Genomic DNA, 26,584 nt, shown 5'->3' on the forward strand with positions numbered 1-26,584 from the left:
AAGTTCAGTGTTTAGTTCCTAGAACCCACGTTAGGGGTTTATAGTTGACTATAATTCTAGGTCCAAGGGGAATCTAATACTCTGAATTCCACTGGCATTCACACACATGTGCACCCACCCACCTACCTCACACATATGTATGCATAATTAAAAATAAAATAAATCTTAAAAAAGAGACGGGCACTTGCTCAAGCAGCTAGCATTCACTGAGTAGCTCCTGTAACTAGATATTGTAGAAACTACAGTAAAAAGTAAGGGACTTGTTGTGGGCTTGTGTTTCTTTGGGAAGATGAAGCATGTTCCCACAAATCATTACCAACGTGGGGTAGCTAGGTGTGGTAGTACACAGCTGCCGTGCCAACACTGGAAAAGCAGAGGGTCACTACACATTTGAGGCCAGCCTACTTCATGGTGAATTCCAGGTCAGCCAGGGGCCTCAGAGTGAGACCTCTTTCGCAAAACAAGCAACAATAATAAACATAGAGCAAAATGTGCAAAGCGCCAGTTAAATACTGTTGGCTGCTAATTCATCAGAGGAAGAGAACTCTTGGAATTGGAATAATCAGGAACAGTGTTATGCTTCTGGAGCAAAGACAATGTGGATCAAGTTCTGGTCGATCGACTTGAGTGGGGCGTTTTGGAGGGGAAGCAATTTGAGCAGAGGCCCTCTCTTAGGTGTGTACATGGGGTGGTCAGTGGAATTCTCTGAACAGGGTCCATGTAACACACCCTGCAGAAGATCAAACATGTGTAGCACCAAGTGGCCTGAGGCACTTGGACACCCAGGGTTGGCATAGGACAAAGACTACGCAACAGTCGTCTGGGAAACTTTGGCTATCGAGGCAGATTGGATCTGCCTTCATCTCGAGAAGCTTATCATATGGTTGGAGGAGATGAAGAACAACTAATTAAACAATTAGAAGTAGAGTGTAAAGTTCCAGTTGTGGCATGCCTTTTCAGTTTCCCATGTCACCAGACTCTATGAAGGGAAATTTTAAATGTGTTATGGATATCAAGGAGGCCTCTTTGGGAAAGCATCCTCACTCTGAGGGACTGAACAATGAAACAGTGTTACAAGTTAGGGGTTCAGGCAGAGGGATCTTGTACCTCAAGAGGTAGCCTGCAGAGCTGGTGAGATGGAAAGACTAGTGAAGCTAGGACTCGGGGTGAGGGCTGCCTTCCTGTGTGACAGGAGACTGGAGAATTTGAAGGGCACTGTGGGCTCCGTTAGGTGGGAAATTCTGCGTTTATATCAACTCTGAAAGGACAATAGGAGGCTCTGAAGCTTCTTGAAGAGGTGTATTTGTGTGTGTGTGTGTGTGTGTATGTGTCTGTCTGTGTGAGTGTGTATATTTGTGTGGTATCTGTGTGTATCTGTATGTGTGAGTGTGTACTCTGTGCCTGTGTGCCGGTATATGTGAGTGTGTCAGTGAGGAGTGTGTGTGTGTGTGTGTGTGTGTGTATTTGTATGGTGTCTTTATGTCTCTCTGTGTGTCTGTGTGTGTGAGTGTATGTGTCTGTATGTGGTGACTGTGTGTCTGAGTGTCTGAGTGTGAGTATGGTGTGTGTGTATGTGTGTGTGTGTGTGTGTGTGTGTGTGTGAGAGAGAGAGAGAGAGAGAGAGAGAGAGAGAGAGAGAGAAACAGACAGACAGACAGACAAAGGTTGCAGTACAAGTGGTTATTGGATCTAAATTGACCAATAGGGAAATCACTGCACTTGTTGAGACATGTCAAAAGCAAGGGCAGTTGAGACTGAGAAGTGTGTGTGTACAGAGAGCTATTTGGGAAATGACAGGCACAGGACTTGGAGTCTGGTTTGCACTGGCTGAACGCAGTGCTAATCAATAACAAAGGAAGCACTAGAGGAAGACTGGGCTCTCAGGTATCTTAGTTACTTGTTGCCATGACAAACTACCTGACGGAAGCAACTCAGGGAAGGGAGGGTTTGTTCTGGATCACAGTTTGAGTGGACACAATCCATCACTGTGAGACAGCTGATCACTTTACACTTATAATCAGGACCAGAGAGAGGTGACTGCGGGTACCCAGCTCATTTTCTTTTAGCCATGAGATGGTGCCACTGACATTCAGGGTGGGTATGACCTCTTCTGTTAAACCTCTCTGGGAGCGTCCTTACTCAGGACATTTGCTCAGAGGTGTGTCTCCAAGGTGATTCTAAAGTCAGTCAAGTTGACAGTAGAGATGAACCATTACAGGAGGGAAGGTGTGAGATTTGCTTTGGACATGCTGTGTGCAAGGTGCCTTTGAAACACTGCAAAGGAACTGGTGCCTAGGTTTTTGTTATGGGGTTGACACTGAGAATAGAGCTCCGAATTGGTGCTAATGAACTTGGAGTCTCCACATAAATGGTCTCCACCCAACTGCAGGTAGGTGGTTAGTGTAGCTGCAAAGGAGTGGGTGTGAGAGTGCTAAGGGAAGAGTATAGAATTAATGATAGATGGGAGCTATAACCAGGTTTCAGGAAATCTGAAAAACAGTAGGGAAGGATGACTTTACCCAGAAGGTATACAGGTGTAGAGGTGTAGAGGTGTGGAGGTGTAGATATGTAGATGTGTAGAGGTGTAGAGGTGTAGAGGTGTAGAGGTGTAGATATGTAGGGGTGTAGAGGTGTAGAGGTGTAGAGGTGTAGATGTGTAGAGGTGTAGAGGTGTAGATGTGTAGAGGTGTAGATGTGTAGAGGTGTAGAGGTGTAGATGTGTAGAGGTGTAGAGGCGTAGAGGTGTAGATGTGTAGAGGTGTAGATGTGTAGAGGTGTAGAGGTGTAGAGGTGTAGATGTGTAGAGGTGTAGAGGTGTAGAGGTGTAGATGTGTAGAGGTGTAGAGGTTGTTTGTGTAGTTGATTATGGCCACACCTTAAACTACAAGCACAACGATTAACAGGAAGCTTCACTGTAACCTCATAATATCAGCAGCTGAGGCAGCATCTCATTTCTCTCAGACTTTCCTCTTTGTCTGCATAGTGGCCATCACAGAGGACGTTAATCATCACAAAACCACATCTGAAACAAGCCAGTTGTTTCTGCAGTGAAAGACAAATGTTTGAGGTCAGTGTGGGCCTACACAGTGAGTTCCAGGTCAGCCTGAGCTACAGAGTATCATCAGAAATGTCCCATACCCACTTCCAGCTGCAGCAGGGTCTGAGAAAGAGTGCGTATTGGCAGGTATCTAGGAAGAAAGGGCCCCTTGGTCAGCAGTGGAACATCAAAAGTAGTGTCTACCATAGGTGACAGAAAGAAAAGGGTCATGAAGCCACGAGAAGGGAGAGACTTACCCAATGCTTCTGAAGAATCGAGGACATTCAGACGAAACATGCCCACAGTATTTGAATGACAGAGGTCACCAGTGCATAACCTTCCATGTTGGGACAGAGCTGGAACTTCTGGAAAGAACCAAACACCAATCTATCTAGAGTGAATGTTGTTCTTTTTGGAAGTGACCACTTGCTGTTGTATAGCTCTAACCGGTCCCCTGTAAAAGAGCCTGTTGTGAAGACACCAAATGCTTTGGTGAAAGGAAATGAAAAAGTCAAGCTGGTCCTGAATATGAAGTTTCCTCTGTGGTTATCTTTCATAGCACTAGAGGGTATTATTGTAGGATGCTGAACCCTGTGAACCACAAGATATGCCCATGGGTGCAATAGTGACACAAATATCATCGAGGTAACCAACTACTTTCAGGTTGGATTTAAGGCCTGAGCCACAGGAGAAAATGCATGCCTGGTACTATAAATTTGGCTAACAATAAATGGCTAGGGAGCTTCTAGGCTCAGGCGCGAACCTACTACTATTATTTTGCTAAGTAGGCATAGTGCCCTATTTCTATATCTACTGATCAGAACAGCTCTTAGACACTAGGAAAGAATTTTTGTGGAATGGACAGTGGGTAACATAGAAACTCACAGCTGGTCAAAGTGCAGAGTACAAGTGTTAATGGAGTGCTCAGCTACAGATGGAATTCATATACTCTCCTCCCTCCCAAGGCTCAGGGACTGTTATAGAACAGGAACAGGAAAGAGCATGAGAGCCATAGGTCAGGGAGGACTGGATTGAAACTGTCTTCTGGACCTGCCAGGACTACTGCATTCATCAACTCAGAAGATCAAGCCAGCTGTGCTGGAGAGATGGCTCATTAGCTAAGACACGTGCTGCTCCTACAGAGGATTATCAGTTTGGTTTTCTTAGCACCTAAATGGTAGCTCACAATTACCTCCAGTTCCAGAGGCTCTGGCATCCTTTTCTGGCTTCTGTGAGCACCTCACACATAAGTGGTGCACATACATACATACATACATACATACATACATACATACATACATACACACACACATAAAATAAAGGTACACTAATCTCTAAAAACAGTCAAGCCAGCTAGCATTCTTGCATGGGGGCGGTGAGGGGCTCACAAGGCCCTCCATAACTGAGTAACAGTTGAACACTGATGGCGTCTGGGGAGGAAGAGTCAGTTTTCTTTACAGGTGTGGCCCCTAATGGGCTGACCAAGCTTTACTAGGTGACACTCATGAGTACGTAAGCAGCAAAATATTGGATTTGGGGAACTATTATGAAAAAGGAAAATAAAGGACTTGAAGTAAGGGTGAATATGATCAAAATACATTGTATAAAATTATCAAGTGATTAATAACAATATTTTACTGAAAACAAATGAAAAAGCAAAACAATTTCCCTGTAACGTGGACTCAGTTTTGGCCAGCAATGCCTGCTGGGAGCTTGTGAGGCATCTTTTTTTTCTTCATGATGAGAGGATGGGATTATTGACCAAGTGGTACAATTGCCATTTTAGTCCAACTCAAGTGTCACTTGGCATTTTTCAGTCGTAGGCGGGATAGGAAAGTCAGCATTAGTTTCTTAACTGCAGCCTGGTATTTGTGAGGTAATGTGCATGGATTGCTCAGGGCAACATCTGACAAAAAAAAAAAAAAAAAAAAAAAAAAAAAAAAAAATGAGTTCACTCAAAAAGTATGAGCTTGCAAATGATGTCATCTGGTGAGGCTTTCCCTTCTCACTTAGCTGCCTTGGTCCAAACTTATTTTATGTAAGTGTAATTGCTAGAGACATCTAACATTTCCTTTCTTAGTGCAATTTGCAAAGTACTTCTGAGTGGCTTTGGGAGGGAGCTTGGTAAAGCTAAGGGCTGCTGTGATTTCTAGAGGTGTGGTAAATACTTTCTAATTTAATGATTAAAGTGAAAATAGATGCTGAAGTGATTTATTGTCTCTCCAGGGATGATTTTCTGGTACTTACATTTCATTGTAAACTACATTTCATTTTCTGCCTTACAGTGTATCACTGTCAATTATTGGAATGCCTCATGAAGTATAAACAAGAAGTCTGGAAAGTAAGTTTTGGGTCAAGATTGACTCATATTTACAAACTTGACTTATATAAATTTTAGCAATTAGATATTATAACCATTGTTTTGATCAGATTTATACCTGACTTGTTATTTTGGTGTGATTAACTTGTATTTAATTTTTACTAGTAAAATTATCACTTAGAACAGAAATCAAACTTTAAGAACAGAATGTCTTGACAGAATAATGAATGTATCTTAGTCATGGAATTAGGCAACTATTATATTGCATGACAAGTATAATTTTAATGTGAGATTGCTTGAGAATTTGTCTTTTTTTCCCAACTAGAATTCAACGTGAATTGTTAAGAAATGTGATTAGAAAAAAAAAATGTAAAAGAAACTCAGTGTTTGGTATGTGGCCATACACTATTGGAAAAATCTTTCCTTAATTTGAATCTTATTAGAGGATTACTGGACAGTGTACTTTTGGGCTCTCCTTGGGGGCATCATTGGCAGATCATATAAACAAACATGTGAACACATGCAGGAAACAATATGGTAACATAATTTAATCTCTAAAGTGCACCTGGATGGTGGGACCCAGGGAAATGACCTGACCCAATCTCAATTAGGATTTCTACTGCTTTGCTAATATCGGGCGAGCGATCGTTGCTGATGTCAAACTGTGTCTCTTTCTCTGGCAGGATCTTTTATATGTGATTGCCTATGGGCCTTCACAGGTGAAGCCCCCAGCGGTACAGATGCTTTTCCACTACTGGCCCAACTTAAAACCTCCCGGGGCAATAAGCGAGTACAGGGGGTTGCAATACACAGGTAAGAAGAGAAGAGCTTCTTGGTGGCCTGTGGTCATCTCTCTCATGCCACCTGTGCCTTGCCTTATGTTCAAAAGACCATACCATTAGGCGTTGTCATAAGTCCTTTCAGACATTGGGTTTAAAAGAAGGCGATTAGCTAGGTTCATTAGTCCAGGCTATTAGGGGAAGTCTGAGGCAGGAAGATCAGTTAAGCCCAGGAACTTGAGGGGCCACTGTAGGCAACATAGCGAGATCTCATCTCTTAAGATAATCAACAGTTTAGGGTGGCGGGTGTATGCATGCGGTAATATTACCCAGCACTTGGGAGGTGGAGGCAGGAGGATCAGAACAAATCAGGTTTGAAGTCATCGTGAACTATAAGAAAACCTGCTTCAAAAGAAAACAAAACACAGCCCAAAGAAAAACAAGCAAAAACATACCTGTAATTATACCAGTTAAAATATCTTTGACATCATAGCAGATTGCCTAAACCCCTATCCCAGTTGCTATCCGGAGGGCCTGCATCTTACTCCCGGCTAAGTTAATTACTACAGAACCACAAGTGATGAGAACAAGGTTGCCGATTTATTTACTCTCATTTAGCAGAACTCCAGCTGCCTGTTTCTCTTCTTGTAAGAGGCCTGGCTGTATTTTCAGTGTCACCAGAAGTGTCTCATTATGACAATGAAACAGTAAGTTTAAATGCAATGATACAGCTGGACATGGTGGCACACTCCTATGACCTCATCATCCTGCAGGCTGACATAAAAATCTCTAGAGTTCAAGGCCAGCTGGGGCCACATAGTGGATTATAAGCCAGTCTGCACTATAAGAAACCCTTTTAAAAAAGTGACATACAATCTACCAAGAAACTTATACGGGGGAAAAAGAAAAAAGACAGACAGAAAGACTGACACAAGATACTGGGTTGCTGCTTATATCACAAAGTATAAGAAAATCCCAGTGGGATCTGGACCCGAGGAGGCTAGCACAAACTGCTGTACCAACCAAGGGCAATGCATGCAGTAAACCTAGACGCCCTATTCAGATCTAGCCAATGGACAGCACATTCTCCATGGTTATGGGGAGAGTGGGACTGACTCTGACATGAACTCTGGTGCCCCCGATTTGATCACTTCCCCTTGGTGGGGCGGCCTGGTGGCACTCAGAGGAAGGGGAAGCAGGCTATCTGGATGAGATCTGATAGGTTTCATATGGTGGGGGAGGAGGTCCCCTTCTGTCACAGGTCTAGGGGAGGGGAATAGGGTGAAAGAGGGAGGGAGGGGGGAACTGGAAGATACAAGTGAGGGGATAACAATCAGGATGTAATCTAAACAAATTATCTAAAAAAAGAAAAAATAAGAGAGAGAGAGGGGAAAACAATGGATAGTTTAGGGCTCTGATAAAGTGCCTCATGTGTGGTTTTTATTCATCTATGAAAACACAAGAAATGAAAAAAAAAAAAGAGAGAGAAAACTGAGATTTTCTTTTTTTTCTTTCACTTTTTAAAAATTGATTCATTCGTATTACATCGCAATAGTTATCCCATCCCTTGTATCCTCCCATCCCTCCCTCCCTCCTGCTTTCCCCCTACTTCCCTCCCCTATGACTGTGACTGACGGGGACCTTCTCGCCCTGTATATGCTTATAAGGTATCAAGTCTCTTCTTGGTAGCCTGCTATCCTTCCACTGAGTGCCAGCCACCAGGCCCCCCCTCAAGGGGACGTGGTCAAATATGGGGCACCAGTGTTCGTATGAAAGTGAGTCCCCACTCTCCACTCAACTGTGGAGAATGTCCTGTCCATTGGCTAGATCTGGGCCAGAGTTCAATGTTTACTGCACATATAGTCCTTGGCTGGTGCCATAAAAATTGAGATTTTTCTAAGCCTAAAAAAGATAGACAGAAAGAAAGAAAGAAAGAAAGAAAGAAAGAAAGAAAGAAAGAGAAAATCCCATTGGCTCTCATTGGTTTTCTGATGCCCAGACATACCTCCCCTCAACGATGTAGGCAGTATGCACCTCCCCTCAAAGGGGAGGGGCATATGTTTTCGCCTCGGAAGATAGATTCCAAGTGGCAAATTCCAGGATAGCAAGTGCTGGCAGAGTTAATGCAGGGAAGGTGGACAGAGAGTTCATTGAAGTTGCAAGTCTTTTGCTGGTATTTTGTTGGTATTGACACGGAATGTTTTGCTATTGCTAGATAATGTTAACACTTAACACACATGTAGAGTAAAAAGTAAAACAGCTGAAATACCTGACACCAGCCCTTTCTGTAGGGTCCCCGACATAAGTTCCCCCGTGATGTTTGCGTGGGTGATTAGTACTTAGATGATAAATCTTTGATGAAGTAACTGTGTTCCAAGCACTGAATTTTTGTGGTTGATACGGGGAACCAGTGCAGAGGCTACGGGGAACCAGTGCAGAAGCAGACCTCATTAAATTGAATATAGTCCAGATACAGAAATTCATTTTACCCAGCAAATATTCATGGGGTATCTAGTATGGAAATTCATTTTATTCAGCAAATATTTACAGGGCATCTGCTTTTAGCCAGGCATATCTCTGGGCATCAATGAGGAAAACAAAACAGTATGGTCATTAGCATCTTTGAGCTTTCATGGTTGTTGTAGGGGGGAAAAAAAAATCCAGAGATTGCCTTCTACGGCTTCTAGCGCTAAGGTAGAGCAAAGACAAATGTGTGAGAACAATTGGAGGGCCCCTAGCTCATCCTGGCCTTCGATAAGTCCTGAGGAGAGGCATTTGATAAGGGAGGCTCTCCAGTGAGTGAAGTCTTATCTGGTAGCTGATGCAAATGCATAACTAGACATGGGAAGGAGAGGAAACCACGGGTGCATAAAACATGAATGTGGGGTGAAAGGAACTCCAGGGCTTGCGAGTTGGATGCAGCAGACATGTCGGTGCTGTTTAGGAACTGGAAAATTACAAGGCAGCTACAGCAACATGAGGAGGCCAGCCAAGGCTCGCAGTGCTGTGAAAGAGCTGGGGTCAGTTTCCAACAGCGACGCGGTTCCTGGTGTAGGTTTTGATGAGACTCACTGTCCAGGGCCTCCCTCGGTCCCGAACCCTGTCAGTCATTTCCACTTGCAGGGTAGCCAAAGCCTCTAGCAAAGACCAGTCAAACCTCTTCATTAAAGTTGGCTTAGATTTGCACGCTAAGATCAAAGCCACACTTTCTCATTCTCTTGGACTCAAGGAGAGGTAGTGGACTAGGGGCGTCACTCTTCAACCCGCCTTTGTAATCATGTGTCTGGCTTCCCTATGTTCACCGCTGATCCCCACGTGCTACTTGTAGCCAGGCACCATCCTCAGTGATAAAGGAGACCAGAGAGATAGAGAGTTGTGGGAAACAGTCATCACTGTGGTCCATGTAGTGCTGTGCATCTGGCACCAGCTGCCGCTCGGATATTGCTCTTGTAGCGTGGGACTTTGAGACTTCCCCCTTCTGCGTTAGTCTACTGGTATTGTCACCATCCCTGTCTTGTTTAGGCAGCCATATTGTTGAGGTGTAGTTTCCATGACATGTCTGATTTGGGGTCCCCTGACTCTTACAAACTTTCATCTCCCTCTTCTGAGCACTAGGTGCAGGGATTGTGTTGTCAATGCATTGGTTGAGGCTAGGCACCTCATGATCAGTTGCTCTCTGTGTTTTGACCAGTTGTGATGTGACCATTTGTTGAAAAGAGAAGATTCTTTGATGAGGAGCAAGCATTACACGTATAAGGCAGAGAGATTCCTAAAACCATGTTTGTTTTTAATATGTGTGTGGTGTGCATGCGAGTACCTGGGTTTGCATGTGTGGAGGTCAGAGAGCAATGCCAGCTGTTCCTCCGTCACTCCTCACTTTATCGTTTGAAATGGACTTTTCCTCTGAACCTGGATGCTCTGGTTTTTTGATGGATTCTGGCCATCATCAATCCTGTGATATCCTTCTATGTCTACCTCTCCACAGATGCAGCCATGCCTGACTCCAAACTCATACAGTGATTTTTTCTTGTTACAGCATAGCAAATAGTAAATGACTTAGTCTTTCTAGCAAAGAAACGACCAGTTGTTATGTAGTTTCCACTTAATTACATTTCTAGACAGAACAGAACAGAGAGAATGGGAGCTACACCATAAGTCTAAGCCTGATCTGGGTTGTCAGACATAGCATATATCATAACCAATGCTAGTGCACTTGGATTTTTGAGATGTGTGTATGGGAGGGTTGAACCAGCCCTTTCTGTTGTTCTTTCCCAATCAATAGGGTCTTTCTTTTCTTTAATTGTCTTGATTTTGTATCTACACAACTAAATTTTCTTTCTTTCTTTCTTTTTTTCTTTCTTCTTCTTCTTCTTCTTCTTCCTCTTCCTCTTCTTCTTCTTCTTCTTCTTCTTCTTCTTCTTCTTCTTCTTCTTCTTCTTCTTCTTCTTCTTCTTCTTCTTCTTCTTCTTCTTCTTCTCCTTCTTTTTCTGAGACAGGGTTTCTCTGTGTAGCCTTGGCTGTCCTGGACTCACTTTGTAAACCAGCCTGGCCTCAAACTCACAGAGATCCACCTGCCTCTGCCTCCCTGAGTGCTGGGACTAAAGGCGTGTGCCACCATGCCTGGCTCTAAATTGTCTTACGACTGTTTTGTTGGTGCATTATACACATGCAGAAACCCCAAGTGAGTGTGTGTGGTGCCCTTCCTACTGCGCTTCTTCAGTGATGGCCTCCTTTCAACATCAGGCTAGTTTTTGCCTGAGTTTGGATTTTATAAAAATGGAGGTGTCTGTTACATTGTGTGTGTGTGTGTTGTTAATCTGTGTGATAATGATAATTATTGTCTGTTCACTTTTATTGCTAATTATAGGCCATAAAATACATGTACTACAAATTTCCTATTTTCCCTACTATTAGTAAAGATTTGGGTTGTTCTTAACTTTTGGTTGCTGAAATACTGCTACTCTAAGCAGTTTTGGTGTCTTTGATATGAAATATATATATTGGGAAGGGATATATATATATCCCTACACTGGACCTGTTGGGCTAAAGAACACACATGTGCCTAACTTTAATAGACAATGAAGAACAGCTTCCCAGGTCAGTTATGCTAATCCATACCCTCATTATAAGTGTATATTTATTGTAGTAGCTTTGTTAAACATTATTCTATGTATCATATCATTATAGAACAATAAAATATATTTCCTTTCTAATCTACATGACTTTTGTGGATTTTAAATCTGTTGTTTAACATCAGTCATATTAGTTGTACAGATGGCTTCTCATATGATATTGCTACACATTCTCATAATGGGAAGTCTCGTTTTATTTAACAATCTATTGTAGTTTTATTCAGGAAGTTATTGTCTTAGTCAATGATCTATTGACTCTATGACCATGGCTACTCTTTTTTTTTTTTTTTAAGTCTTGTTTTTTAAAGATTTATTTATTTACTTATTGTATATGAGTGCTTTATCTGCAGAAGAGGGCATCAGATCACATTATAGATGGTTTTGAGTCACCATTCATGGCCACTCTTAAAAAAGGAAAACATTTCACTGAGGCTGGCTTACAGTCCAAAAGTTTTATCCATTGTCATCATTTCCACAAGTTGGAAGCTTAGCTGGGTGGAGTCTTGCCCTGACATCACCACTCTTCTTATTCCATTTAGGGCCAGGCTTTACTTTGACCTTTTTATCTGTTTGAGCACTGGATTTGACTTCATTACACTTCCTGGTTCTCCTTTTCGCCTCAAACTGTATATTTTGTAGTTTTTCTTGCTTAACTTGTTTCTTTTCATAATAGGTCTGCATAAGACTGGCCACAATAACCACGGGACATAGTCAGTGGTAGGCTGATTTGAAATCTCCTCTGCTAATGCTGTCAGTCTAAAACTCTTTAGTTTAGCATCAGGCAGAGTTTTTGGACAAGGTAAAAAACAGCCACATTCTTTGTCAAAATATAACAAGAACTTTCTCTAGGTCACATGCTAATATTTTTTCCTCTGAAACTTCATAAGCCAACCCATCCTCCCTCCCCACAAGTTCAAATCACCCTCAGCACCACTGTCTGCCATGCTCCTACTAATATTGCCCATTAAGCTCTACTTAGAGCACCCAACTGCTTTTCTAATCCAAAGTCCCAAAGACCACATCCCCCCAAACAAAAGCATGGTCAGGCCTATTACATCAATCCCCCAGTCCCTGGTACCAACCTCTGTTTAGGGTTTTGTTGCTGTGAAGAGACACCATGACCAACGCAACTTTTATAAAGGGAAACATTTCATTGGGGCTTCCTTACAAGCCTTTGGGGGCCATTCCTATTTAAACCACCAGTTACTGTATCTCCCTAACTCTTGAAATGTCTTCCCGTAGGCATTCTAATGATTCGTCTTAAAGCTTGTGGTTGAGTTTTAGTTGATTTTGGTACCCAGTTCCAGCCTTCTATGTGTGGATATCTAGTTTCCTCAGCAACACTTGTTAAAGACGATGTCTTTTGAAAAATGCACTATGTTTTTGGTATCCTCTTCAGGACGAAACAGTGAGAGCCGCTTGGGTTAAATTCTGTGTCTTTTATTGCGCTTTTCTGTGGCAATGCTGTGCTGTTTTGTTCCTAGGGATCTGTAGTGTAGTTTGAAGGCCGTATTGAGATAACTTCCAGTATTGCTCTTTTTGCTTAGGATTGCTTTGGCTATTTCCATAGGTCTTTGTGTTTCCATATGAACTTTAGGTTTATTTTTTCTAGATCTGTGAAGAATGTCATTGGACTTTGATGGAGATTGTATTGGGCTTTGTCCATCACTTTTGACAATATGGTTGTTTACAGAATATTTTCCTGGTCTGTAAACATGAGAGCTCTTTCTGTTTTTCAAATGTCTTTTGTAATATTCTTTTTCATGCTTTATAGTTTTCTTTGTAGGGAGCTGTCACTTCATTGGTCAACCTTATGCCTATGGGTTTTAATATAATTTTGAAACTACTGTGATAAAGGTTGTTAACTAATCTCTTTTTCCAAGAGTTCATTGTTGGTGTATAAGGCAGTAGTAGATGTTTTTAAATGTTGATTTTTGTGCCTTGTTACTTTGATGAAAGTATATTAAACACATCTAAGAGGTTTTTTGTAGATTACTTAAAGTCTTATATCACCTGAAAATTGGTGTAATTTAACTTTTCCATGTCCTCTTTGTGCCCACTTCTTTCCCTTACCTATCACTCTGGCTGAGTTTTTAAGCATTATTATAAAAGAGAAAATGGAGGGCAATTGTGTCTCATTTCTGGGTTTGGATAAAATGTTTTCTGTCTCCCCTCCATGTAATGTTGGCTGCAGGTCTGCCATAAGTGTCCTTTATTACACTGAAATATGGTCTTTTCATTCCTGTATTCTTCATAACTTTTAATTGTGAAGGACTGTTGGCTCTTATCAAAGATCTTTCTGAAACGATGCTGGGATTCTTGCTTTCGTTGTTGCTCGGACTAAATCTGTGTTGATTTCTAAATTCCGGCATGGTTTGCTGTTTGACCTATAGATAACCAATAAGAATAAGCTATAGTTTTATCCCTTTGTGGTCAGATGACACATTTGTACGATATATTAGTATTGTATGTGCACGTGTAAATGCTGCTATATGTCTACCTGTGTACACACATATATGTGAGTGTGGAGACAAGAGGTTTATGCATTCTCCACTTTATTTTTGTTTTTTGAAACAGGGTCTTACTAAATAGCAATGGTTGACTGGGAATTCATTATGTAGACCAGGCAGGACTCAAACTCAGAGCCATCCACATGCCTCTGCCTCCCAAGTGTGGGAATTAAAGGTATGTACTCATGCCTGCCTCTTATTTTTTAAGACAACGTTTTTCACTGAACTTGAAACTCTGATTTGGCTTAACCGAGAGGCCAGCAAGCTCCAGGTGTCCCTCTGTCTCTCTGTCACCAGCTCTGGAACTCCAGGCAGGCAGGCTTTGCTGTGCCTGGCTCTTTTTGTCTGAGTGCAGGGATCAAATTCAGACCACTATTCTTGCATAGCAAATTCTTTATTTACTGGTCCATCTCCATAGTCCTGCATCACTTATTTATTTTAAAAATATTTTCCTTTAGGGCTGAGCAACTTGTACAGTACTTTATGTGAAATAAACCTTCTATATTATCATTGCATTTTTAGACCTTAACTTTTTAGTATTTTGGTTTTTTGCATATGAGTGTCTTGCCTGCATGTATATCTGTGTACCACATGCCCAAAAAGGTCAGAAGAGGGCATCGGATCCACTGGATCTGGAGCTATAGACAGTTGTGAGCTGCCATGTGGGTGCTAGGAGCCACACCCTGTCCCTCCACAGAAGCAGCACGTGCTGTAAAACACTGAGTCATCTCTCCAGCTCAGTCATTGCATTTTGTTCACTTTTCCTTTCATTACCAAGAGTGAAGCCTTGATTTTCTTTCTTTCTTTCTTTTTTTACTATAATTGTGGGATTTGTCTAATTCCTTCTTGTTCTGATCTACTTACTGTTTATATTTTGCAATGGTGTTAGTAAGTATATACAAATTACAAATTTAGAATCTAGTCTCTTCCAGGTGAATTGAAACCTTTAGCATTTTTTTTGAAATGTATGTTTTATCTTTCATAATTCTTTTTGTGTTAAAATGTACTTTGTCATAGGCTAATATAGCTATGCAGACTTGCGCAAGCGTTTTATGGTATAACTTTCCCCATTCTTTTATTTTCAACTTTTTATCTTATACAAAAAGCCAGCGAGCTTTCTCCGGGCAGCCCCCATCTCCGTCTGTCTAGTGCTGGATTTCAGGTGGGCCAGGACGCCCACCTGCCAGGCACATGGGCTCTGGGGTCTCAGCCCACCTGCCAGGCACATGGGCTCTGGGGTCTCAATGCCAGTCCTTAAGCTTGTTTATCATGTACTTCAGCCGCTGAGACATTTGAAGATGTTTTAAAAAATGCACCTTTGTGTTTCCTTTAATGCTAATCTACTGGGACTAATTTTTCTCTCTTTGTATTTATCTGAAAAAAAAATGTCATTGTCTTGCCTTTATTTTATTTACTTATTTAGCTTTTTGAGAGAGTTCTTAATGTGAAAATCTAACTTGCCCAGGATGGGAGACCCTCTTAAGTGTGTTTTCTTTCTCCACTTATACAGTTCTAAACTGGTAATCACTTTATTTATAAACCTTGAAAGTATTTTATGAGCTTTATTTTTATTGCTGTTATTTCGATACACACTATTGCTAATTTAGAGGCAAACCTCTCTCTTTACTTATGTACTTTTTTTTTTTTTTTTTTTTTTTTTTTTGCTACTTGACTGTGCTCTGCCTAGTTCAGTTATTTCTACTTGTTTTTCCTGGCAGCTCATAGGATTTCTCTACCTGACTCTTGATGTCTTTTCAGTTATGGAAGATGTCAGGTTTTATCTTGGTGTCGTTGGTGATAATGGTACTTAATTAAGGTATCACGTGGGCGGCTGGATTAGTTTCAGCCAATGTACCATGCTCTTATAGTCATCAGGAAGACAAACACAAACAAACGAACAGACAAACAAACAAAGCACAACAATAAACCACAGACAATAATAGCACGTTTCTTCAGATCAGCACACCCCTCTTCTACCCGTGGGCAATCACTGATGTAATTTTAATAGAATTGATGCGTTCATCTAATTCAGGTATTCATGCAAGTAACATGGAAGAGTATGCAGTTTCCTTGCCCACTTCACTCATCTGCACAGCGTTACTGAGTTAACCTATATTGTTAAAGATATTAGTTCTTTTCATTCTCCAAATGTCCTATTTTATCAGCATTTGTGTTGTTTTTAACTTAGGGAAGATGTGTGAAGCTTCTATGAACATCTTATGAAGTCCAATGATTTGTGTAGTAGTAGGTGATTGACTTAAAAAATGTATTATTGTCTCACGTGTGCGTGCGTGATGAGTACGTACGGGCTCATGTGCCACGGTTTGTGTGTTGAGGTCAGAGAACAACTTCATAGGTCATTTCTTTCCTTTATGTGGGTTCTGGGGGTCACACTAGGATCGCCAGGCTGGCTTGGGAGGCACCTGCGTGGCTCTGCCTGGGTCTCTTATGCAGACGCTCCATGCCAGTCTGTTTCAATCCTTCTGCCCACCCACGGCTGGCTTCCCTCTTTGTTCCCTGGTCTGAGAGCCTCAGCAGAGGGGCTGGTGCGCAGAAGCTGAAGAATGGACACACGTGTTTGCTCTTGACTGTAGGGGCACTTCATTGCGGTGGTAGCGGTTGGGATTTGCATATATCGATCGGTTGCAGGAAGTTTCATTTCCAGTTACTTAAAGCCCTTATCTTGAAATTTTATCATAATGTTCATATCATCTGAAATAAATCAAAACCCGAGAAGATGGATAAAGGTTAGGTTTTTATGATTTCATCTTTTAATACTTCCTGGAGCTGAATTTTATCTATTTCTCTCTCTTTTAAAAAGATTTGTAGAGGATGCCTAGACTGTTGACTTTAACATTAGAATGATTTCTAGTTATCATCTATTGTAAATGGCCAGTTTCCTCTGAGTTTTACATTTGCTGTATCTGACAGGTTATGACATGCTGTATTTTTATTAATGTTTTTGTATTTTTTGTTATTATGTGTATGTCTGTTTTGCTTACACGTGTGTCTGTGTTCCACATGCATGCCTGGTGTCCATGGAGGCTAATAGAGGGTGCATATCCTCTGGAGCTAGAGTTACAGACGGTTGTGAGTTGTCTGATGTAGGTGCTGGGAATCGAACCCTGGTCCTTTGGAAGTGCAGCCCATGCTCTTAGCTGCTGAGGCATCTCTCCACCTCCCATGTGTTACCGTTTTACTAACACTCATTCAGATTATTTAAAAATTGTATTGCTAGATCTTTCTTTGCCTGTAGTGTGTGTGGGAGTATTGTTTAATTTTTACATCTTTGAGTTATGGCTATATTTAAAAATTACCTTACTTTCATTGTGATTAGTAAAGGTTGATTTTTCTCATTCAACATTATTTAGTTGTGTCAGTTGGCTGTTCCTAAGGGGAAAGTCATTGTAGCTTTCAGTGCAATATCTATTTTATTTGCATCTTTAAAAGGTCTTCCTAGTATTTGGTATTTAATAGTTTTCTCACGTGTGGAGCATGGTTGTCTTCGTATTTGCTCTGCTTGGGATCTGTTGAACCTTTAGGGTATGTGTTTTTCCACCTCTTGCTGGCATCACAAGGATTTGGATGTTGTCATATACAGATAGTCTTTCTTTCACTGTCCAGAGACTGTACAAGTACTGAATATTACCTCCAGAGGCTTTATATACTCTATTGGCCTTGGGGTGGGGCGTGGAGGGTGGCTGAAGACGTGGCTCCGTGGATGCACAGGCATGAGGAACTGTGTACACACACAGATCCCAGCACTCACATGATAAGCTGGGTGCGGTGGTCTATGTCTGTGACCCTGTGCTGGGGGAGGTGTGACAGGCTCCCTGGGGTGACTGGGGGCAGCATCAGCTCCAGTGAGGAGCCCTGTCTCCAAGTATGAGGTGAAGAGTGACCGACTGAGGAAGATGCTCACATTGACTTCTGGCCTCCACGTGTCCCCCACTCCATACACGTCTGCTGTCACCCACAGAAACACGTGAACACCTGCATAAGGAAATCAAGCTGCACTTCAGTTAGAATCATATTGACTTGTCTTTCGGTTCATCGACCCCTTCTTGCTGCATCCAGTGTTTTTAAAAGCCCACCTACTGAATTATTGATTTTATATGTTCTGTTTCATGTAGTAGTTCTCAATAGAATTTTCATCTCTCTGTTGGAATTCTCATTTTAACAATCTGTTTGGCTATGGTTTTAAACAAGCCTAAGTAATTATTTTACAATCCATATTCCTAATTCCAGATGAGGCTAGGTCTCTTTCTACACCCCCACCCATTAGGGGTTTCTTTTTCTGTGTCTTTTGTATGTTTTATAACCTTTGTCTTTTGTGTTGTTTTTGAGGCAGGGGCCTCTCTCATGCAGCCCAGGCAAGCCTGAAACCTGATGTCCCAGCAGGGCTGGCCTTCTCTCCTCATCACTCTTTTGCCACTTAATCAAGTGTTTAGATTATATATGTGTGCTACTGAACTGGAAAATAAATATTTTCAGTGACAGAACATAGTTTTTACTTTTTATCTTTAAGCTTGAGCACATTTAAAATGGTTTTCTATGTCTTTACACATGGAAAAAAATCTGCTTCACCGTGGAAGACGTATAAACATTTGTTCATTGTTTTCTGGCATTTAAAATCATGGAAGAAGAATTTTATTTATTTATTTATATTTATTTTTTAAGGTTTTTTCTTTTTAAAAAATTAATTTATTCAGATTACAACTAAATTGTTATCCCATCACTTGTATCCTCCCGTTCCTCCCTCCCTTCCACCCCCACCCTATTTCTCTCCCCTAGGTCCATGGCCAAGGGGGACCTCCTCCCCCACTTTATGGTCACAGGCTATCAAGTCTCATCTTGGTAGCCTGCCTATTGTTTCTTTGAGTGCCACCAGGGCTCCCCACCAAGGGGAGGTGGTCAAATATGGGGCACTAGAATTCATGTCAGAGTTAGTCCCTGTTCTCCACATAACTGTGGAGAATGTCCTGTCCATTGGGTAGATCAGAAAAAAAAAAAAAAAAGAGATTCGATGTTTACTACTGGTATTGTCCTTGGTTAGTGCAATAGTTTGAGCAGATCCCCCTGAGCCCTGATCCACTCGTCATGATGTTCTTGTAAGTTTCTAGGACCCTCTGGGTCCTTCTATTTCCCCATCTCGTATATTTCTCCTATGTGGAGTCTCAGTAGGATGTCCTCACATCTATGCCAATCTCCTGGCAAGTGAAGACTTTCATGGGACATGCCTCTTGGGCTAGTGCCCACTGATAAGTGAGTATATGCTATGTGAGTCTTTCTGCTTCTGGGTTAACTCACTCAGTATGATCGTTTCTAGTTCCATCCGTTTGTCCACAAATTTCTGGATTTCCTTGTTTTTTTATAGCTGAATAGTATCCCATAGTGTAAATGTACCACAATTTCTTCAGCCATTGGAAGAAGAATTTTAGACCACTCTGATTTCATCTTTTATAGAAATCTCTTTGGTTTTCTTCACTTATTTTTAAAGGTTTTGTGAACATTTTGAGCTGATATCTTTTCCTTGATTTTTGTCTGTAATGTAAAGCACTTTCTTTAAATATTTTTTACTTTTATTTATTAATTTTGTATGTGTGCATATGTGTTCATGCGCATGTACCATAGTACACATGTGGTGGTCAGAGGACAACTTCTGGGAATTGAGTCTCTCCTGCCACCTGGGTTCTGAGGCTCGAACTCAGGTCCTCCTGGTTGATGGCAAGCACCTTGGCCTACTGAGCTACCTCACTGGCTTCCAGTGAAGTACTTTCAATGTACAAATTTCGGGACTTTTTCAACAAAGTTTTCTCTAATGGAGTGTGAATTATTGCTTTTCTTCCAATTATTTTGGCATGTTGATCAGGAATACCAATGAGTATCAAATCAAAATTTTATCTCCTGTAATCTGTAGCAATTATCAGCACTAATTCACATATTTACTTTTCTCTAGCTTCTTAGCTTCTCAGTCTCTCTTACTCTGTTACTTACTATATATTCTGATCCAGGATCCACTAATCTACAGTGGCAGTGCAACACAGTAACCCCTACATCCAAAGGCAGAGGCCAAATTCTGCATAGTAATTCATAGATACATACTAACACACAGATACATAAGTAGCACACAGATACATGCTAAGACATAGACACATAGTACTACATGCTTAGTGATACAGAGTAAAACACAGCTACATAATAAACACCTGTCTCAAAACAGTTTCTTTCTTTAAGCAAAGATTTCTAATTCTGCTCTTTTGTTTTAGGATGTGTATACTTTGATCATGTCTTATGTAAATCCATGTTTGTCCTATTCTGTTAGTCTCCCCCGAGATTCTGAATTTCTAGGATTTTGACATCTCATTTGGAGAGGCCATGTGTTCTGGCACACACAGCTTTCGCATTCTTTCTTAGAATCTGCTCATCCCTAGAGTAGTTAATTTTCAGACATATTTCCTCTCAGCCTTTTACATATTTCCTTTCATTTAACGCATTTTTTGGTTCATCTTTCATTTTTGTTCTCCCCCCGCCCCGGGGGTCAGAATTGAACCCAGGTTTTCAAGGCCACTATATCCATAGCCTAAACAGGTGTTTTATTAAAGTTTTCGTGTATTAAAATTGATCCGTATCTTCTTTTATGGTTCTTTGTCTCTACTAAGGTTGAAAAGAAATTATCTTTGTTCTCTCCCCGCTTATAGAACTAAGGATCAAATCCAGGGCCTTGTGCTTGTCAGAGAAGATCGCTATCCCAGGCCACATCTATCTGTCCTCTTTCACCTTGCAGTTAGGGGCGTGGTCTCACTGAGGCTGGCCCGATCTCGCTCATGTTCTCCTTTCCCCTCCTGAGGTTACAGGTCTGTATCACGAGACCCATCAAAAAGTTCTCCTAGGCAGCCGGAATTTTGATATTCGGCACTCTTGTCCATTTGGAGTGGGCTTTTGGTGTAGAGTGAGAGGGAAGGGTGAGTTTGCCCCTAAAGGACCCAGTTATTCCAACGCAAGTTGTTGAAAAACTGCCCGCCCCCCCCATTGAATTGATTTTGATTTTCTTCTTTGAAAAACAATTGACCCCATAGTTTTCAGATCTGTTTCTAGAACTGGGTATTCTAGAACTGGACATCTCTCCCAGTGCCGTAGCTACATGCTACCACTTGAGGTCTATTTTGAGGGGTGTGGAGATGGCCAGTCAGTAAAGTGCTTCCCAGGTTAGCATGAGGACCTGATTCCCAGCACCCATGTAAAATGTCATGGTACCACATACCTGTGATTTCAGTGTCAGGGAGGCAGATGGTGGAGGAGAGGGTGGAACCTCTGAGGCGTGGGGACTGGCCAATTTTCCTGAGATCCAGGATCAGGGAGAAACCATGTCTCCAAACTTATGGTGGAGACAAAAAATATTGAAGACAGTTGATGTTTATCTCTCCTCTTCACACTCACACTCATATGTGCATGTGCAGACACACATGAAATATACACCATACACACACCCTACATGATAAAGTATATTTTGAAACCATATGATGTCCTTTGGATCTTCACGGACCTTGTGATTTCTATAAAATAATCTGCTTGGATTTTGAATAAGAACTTGAATATTCGATATTGCATTGATTATATAGGTGAGTGTGGGAGGATTGATATTCTTACAATATTTGTCCTTTTTATCTATGGACAGAGAACATCTTCCACTTATTTAGGTGTTTTTAAACTTTCAGCAATGTTCACTCATTTTCCTGTATAGCTGATACAGATATTTTGTTAAAATTATTTGCAATATTTTATAGCTTGGGTTGTTAAGGTAAATAATGCCAAGACTTAACATTCTATTTGTTGTTAATGTGTAGAAATGACTTGATTTTGAAATGCACTTTATACCTGGAACCTTGATAAAGCCATGTGCCAGTTTTCTTGTCTTGCCTATGAGTTTTTAAATATTTTTTTTCTAAAAATTATTATGTGCTCTGAAAATAAAGATACGTTTCCTCCTTCTTTTCATGTGTCTCTGTGTGTGGTGCTTGCACATGTGTGTATGTGCTCACACAAGTGGGGGTGCACGTGTGTACTCCTTAGTTCAGAGGCCCCCGTTTTTCCTCAGCTGTTCCTCCCCCTTTTTCGATGAGGCAGGGTCCCTAAGTCAAGCAGAGTTCACTGATATGCCAGCTTTCCCTAGGGATCCCCTACCTACACCGCCAAGCCTGGCATTCCAAGCTGGCTGCTGTGCCCACCTCCGCCTGCACCTATACTCACATGAGCTCTGTGGATCGGATCCTGAGTAACTTTTGCGGCAGGTGCCTTAACTGCCTTCATCTCAGGCCCAATAAGGATACTTTTAACTTCCTTTATAATCCGTGTCTCTCTTCATTTCGGTCTCTCCCCCTGTCCTTCGTTCTTCGCATCTGTCTTTTTCTGTCGTCTTTCCTTCTACACTACCTTGGACTGTGCAAGTATTTGACAGACACTCTAAGGATGAACATCCTTGCCTTTCACAGCTTGTGGCGGGGGTGGGGTAGGGAATTGAGGCTTCGTTTACCATTAAACATGGTGTTAGCAATAACAGGTTTTTTTTTACAGATGCTTTTCTTTCTTTCTTTCTGTTTCTTTCTTCCTTTCTTCTTTGTTTGTTTGTTTCTCTTTCTTCCTTTCCTTTCTTCTTTCTTTGTTTCTTTGTTTTTCTTTCTTCTTTCTCTTTCTTTCTTTCTTTCTTTCTTTCTTTCTTTTCTTTTCTTTCTTTCTTCTTTTTTTTTTCTCGTTCTTCTTTCTTTCTTTCTTTCTTTCTTTCTTGGACTCTACTTTGTAGACCAGGCTGACCTCAAACTCACAGTGCTTCCCCTGCCTCTGTCTCCCGAGTGCTGGGATTAAAGGCATGAGCCACCATGCCTGGCTTAGATGCTTTTCTTAACAGATTAAGGCAGTTCTGGTCTGTTCTTCACTGAGATTGTTAGTGAATGAAGGTCAGTGTGGGATAAATGTTTCCTCTTTCCGCTGAGCTGACCATACGACTTCCTCTTTTTTATGCTCCTAATAGGGCAAATTGCATCGATTTGATTTGCATTTTTTGAACCAACTGTGAATTTCTGGGATAAATGCCATATTGTCATGCTGTATTTTATTGCCAAATTTTTGTTAAGTGTTCTTGAAGCTGTATTTATGAGGGCCATTTATAGGTTTGTCATGTTTCGCTTGGCCCTGGTGACAGAATAATGCCAGGCTCATGAAATGAGTTGAGAGGGGTCTTAGCACATCTCTTTTCTGAGTCTATATTGGTGTTATCTTAGACAGAATCCTGAATTCCAACTGAAGCCATCTGAGCTCAGTGTTTTCTTTCAAATGGGGGATTTTATGTTATGAGTTTAATATCTGTGACAGTTGTGGGGCTACTTGTAATTGATAGTTTTTATTGGGACATATTTTAAAATTGTGTCTTTAAATAATACCCAATTAATACATCTGTTAGCATCTCTAAGTCTGTAGTAACCCCCTACTCTCATTTCAGATGTTGGTAAGTTATGTATTGTATCATGATTTTTTTTTCCTCTTTACCAGACTAGTTAGAAAGCTTAACAATTTCATTGATTTTTCCCAAAGAACGAGCTTTTGGCTTTACTTATTTTATGTACTGTCTCTCTATTTTCAGTTTTATTAACTTCTGTTTGTATCTGCATTTTTTCCTCTTTTTATTATTACTATTGATTTTGTAGTTTTTCATCTTCATTAAGAAACAGCATAAATGTTTTTATACCTTTTTGGGGGGGAGTTGTGGTTGTTTTTCAAAGCAGGGTTTCTCTGTGTAGCCTTGGCTGTCTTGGACTCACTTTGTAGACCAGGCTGGCCTCAAACTCATAGAGATCCACCTGCCTCTGCCTCCCTGAATGCTGGGATTAAAGCATACACCACCATCCCCTGCCATAGCTTTAGATTCTTATGGTAAAAATACAAAAAAGGTCAGTCCGGTACAGTGGCACATGCCTATAATCCCAGCACCTGGGTGGGAGACACAGAGGCAGCTGATCACTGTGAGTTCAAGGCCAGCCTGGTCTACAGAAGGGAGTCCAGGACAGCAAAAGCTACACAGAGAAACCCTGCCTTGGGGGCGGGGGAAAGGATTACAAATTTAAAGCTATAAATTTCCCTTTTAATGCTTCCACTGTGTCTCATGAAATTGTTATATATGGCAGCAGTTTGTTATCTCTTGGTATTGAATACTTTCTAACATTTTTTGGTGTTAATTACATGTATTACACCATGAGCCAAAGGAGACTTCACTCATGCATTGCTTAGAAGTGTTTTAAAATGTCTGACTACTTAGTGATTTTTCCAAATCTCCAGTTGTTTTAGCTCTCCAGTTGAATTTTGTTATCAGAGCATTTCAGAACACCGTGTGCTGTGTGTAATTCCATCGAAAGTGTTGATTCTTATTATGTTTCTTAGTAAATGTTACTTATGTAGTTTAAAATATTGTGTATTCAGCTGGACACGGTGGTGCACACCTGTAATCCCAGGACTAGGGGAGGAATAGGCAGAGGGATCTCAAGGCCAGTCTACAAAACATGTCCTGGACAGCCAAGGTTACACAGAGAAACCCTGTCTCAAAAACAAACAAACAAACATAAATGTGTATTTAGGGTGGTTCTACAGAGAATCTAGTTATATTGATCATTATGTGAGACCTTTGTTTCATTTGTGCAATTTACTGACTTCCTGTTCATTCATTTTCTCAATTACTAAATTGGGAGAAGATTGTTGAAAGTTACAGCTCTAATTACAGACTCCTTTCCTCGGTTCTGTCCATTTAATTAATGCAACTGTGTTTATGGTTATTGGTGCCTTGCTCTGTTGGCCTTTCCCTCTTTATGGAATTCCATTCTTTTTTTCTGCTCGCATTTCTCATCCTAGGGTCAGCTTGCCTGACATTTATGTAGAAGCTCCAGATTCTGCGTGTGGAGCCTTTTCACAGTGTAGTTTTCTTTTTATCCATTTCTTTGTATTTTGAGTGTATAATAGGGGCATGCTTTTTGAAAGGGTCTCAGTTTACAATCTCTGCCTTTTAGAACACTGGCATGCAATGTGCATGTAAATCATCTAGGTCTCTCGGCACGTGATCACTGAGGGGGCGGCCCATCTTTGGCCATTTATGATTAGACTGTTCTCTTCATAGCTCAACTTTTTGAGTTCAGTTTTAATATTTGATTTTATTTCTATATGGATTAAGAATTTTTCCTCCTTCTCTGCGGCTTGTGCAGCTTTAACTTCATAGTCTGCCTTTGGATGATAACACACCAGTTCACAGGGATGCAGTTTCACTTGGCCCCTTGTTCCTTTTCTTCTATATTCCAAATAGCCTTGGTTTAGTATATATTTGTAAGGAATATTTTTTATTAGATGTAGAATTCTAAGCTGAGATGTTTTTCTTTTGGCCTATGGAAGAGCTGGCTCTAGTGTCTTCTAATGTGTATTTTAAACTATTTTAAAGAATATATTAATTATGCACAACAGTGGACTCCGTTATGCGGTTTTCATTCATGTGCAGATGTTTTCCATCTTGTTCACCCCACTACCATCTCTTATTCTCCTCCAACTGCCTCTGATTACCTTTGTTTTCCCAGCTAGGCTCTCTTCTGCTTTCATAGAATTTTCTTTTGATGCCCCAGCGAGCTCAGGAGGGTTTCTTAGAGGCGGCACAAGGGGGAAAGGTCGCTTATAGGCACATGGGGACCTGACCAGTGGCTACACCACTCAGGGAAATGTTCCTCCCTCTACTGTAACCATTAACTGTGTATAAAGCCTCAGCCTTATGAGTCCCTCTCCCTCCAGGACAGGTTGTTGACAGGACAGACCTTTCTCCTGCAGGTAATCACAGCTGCTGTGAGTTCAATCCATGAGGCCAGTACTCCTACCACTCCCTCATTTCCTCCAGATCTTAATGTTTCTGCCTCTTCTTCCATGATGTTCCTTGACCTTGGTGTGTGTGTGTGTGTGTGTGTGTGTGTGTGTGTATGTGTGTGTTTACGCATGTGTGTGTGCACATATACTATAGATGTCCCAGTTGTAGCTGAGATCCAGTAGTCAGCTTTTCTCGTCACTTATACCAGTTATGCGTCTCTACAGCCACTTCTGTCCATTGCAAATGAAAGCATCTCCAATTGTACCTGATAGCAGCACTAACCTATGGACATAAACATAGTTATTTAGAAGACACACATCATGTGCACTTAGCTTCCTCGCTAGCACTTATGACTTTTCTCCACTCTCCCACCTGCATACTTTTGACCCTGTTTACAGTGGCAGACGTCAATTCTGTCCCGTGGAGTGAGCCTTAAATGCTACACTCGTCACAGACTCGCTACTATTTGCATCTTGCCTGGCTGGTTAGTGTTGCACACAAGGCCCAGGGCTGGGTATGACTGCTGGTGAAGGTTTGTCCCCCCGCAGTCTGCATAGCAGCTCCCAGCGCAATGACTAGCCAGGAGGCAGGGGATTTGTAGACCAGCTTTAGCTTGACTTTTCTATGCCCCAGCTTGCACTGTTTTTGAGAAAGAAAACACCATTGGTTATTCTTCTCTTTATTTTCTTTTGTTCTTAATGGCTACTTTAACTGTTTTATGCTTTTTTTTTTTTTCATCCATTTTTATGTGTTTTTCTTCACTGTGTCTTGAGTACAACTTCTTGAGTGTCTAGGATCTGTGGGTTAATAATTTCCATCAAGGGCTGGAGAGATGGCTCAGAGGTTAAGAACACTGACTGCTATTCTAGAGGTCCTGAGTTCAATTCCCAGCAACCACATGGTGGCTCAAAACCATCTGTAA

General features: G+C 41.3%; 1 protein-coding gene across 1 annotated transcript in view; it reads left to right on the forward strand.

Annotated features, from left to right (window-relative positions):
• Unc79 (unc-79 homolog, NALCN channel complex subunit) overlaps nucleotides 1-26,584 on the forward strand; it is a 200,749-nt gene that overhangs the window by 25,801 nt on the left and 148,364 nt on the right. Inside the window, exons 6-7 of the mRNA XM_051150825.1 lie at nucleotides 5,323-5,378; nucleotides 6,041-6,170. Of these exons, the coding sequence (XP_051006782.1) occupies nucleotides 5,323-5,378; nucleotides 6,041-6,170 (186 nt within the window). The remainder of the gene's footprint in view (nucleotides 1-5,322; nucleotides 5,379-6,040; nucleotides 6,171-26,584) is intronic.

The sequence above is a fragment of the Acomys russatus genome, chromosome 1, assembly GCF_903995435.1.
Source record: "Acomys russatus chromosome 1, mAcoRus1.1, whole genome shotgun sequence".
NCBI classification, from domain to species: domain Eukaryota; kingdom Metazoa; phylum Chordata; class Mammalia; order Rodentia; family Muridae; genus Acomys; species Acomys russatus.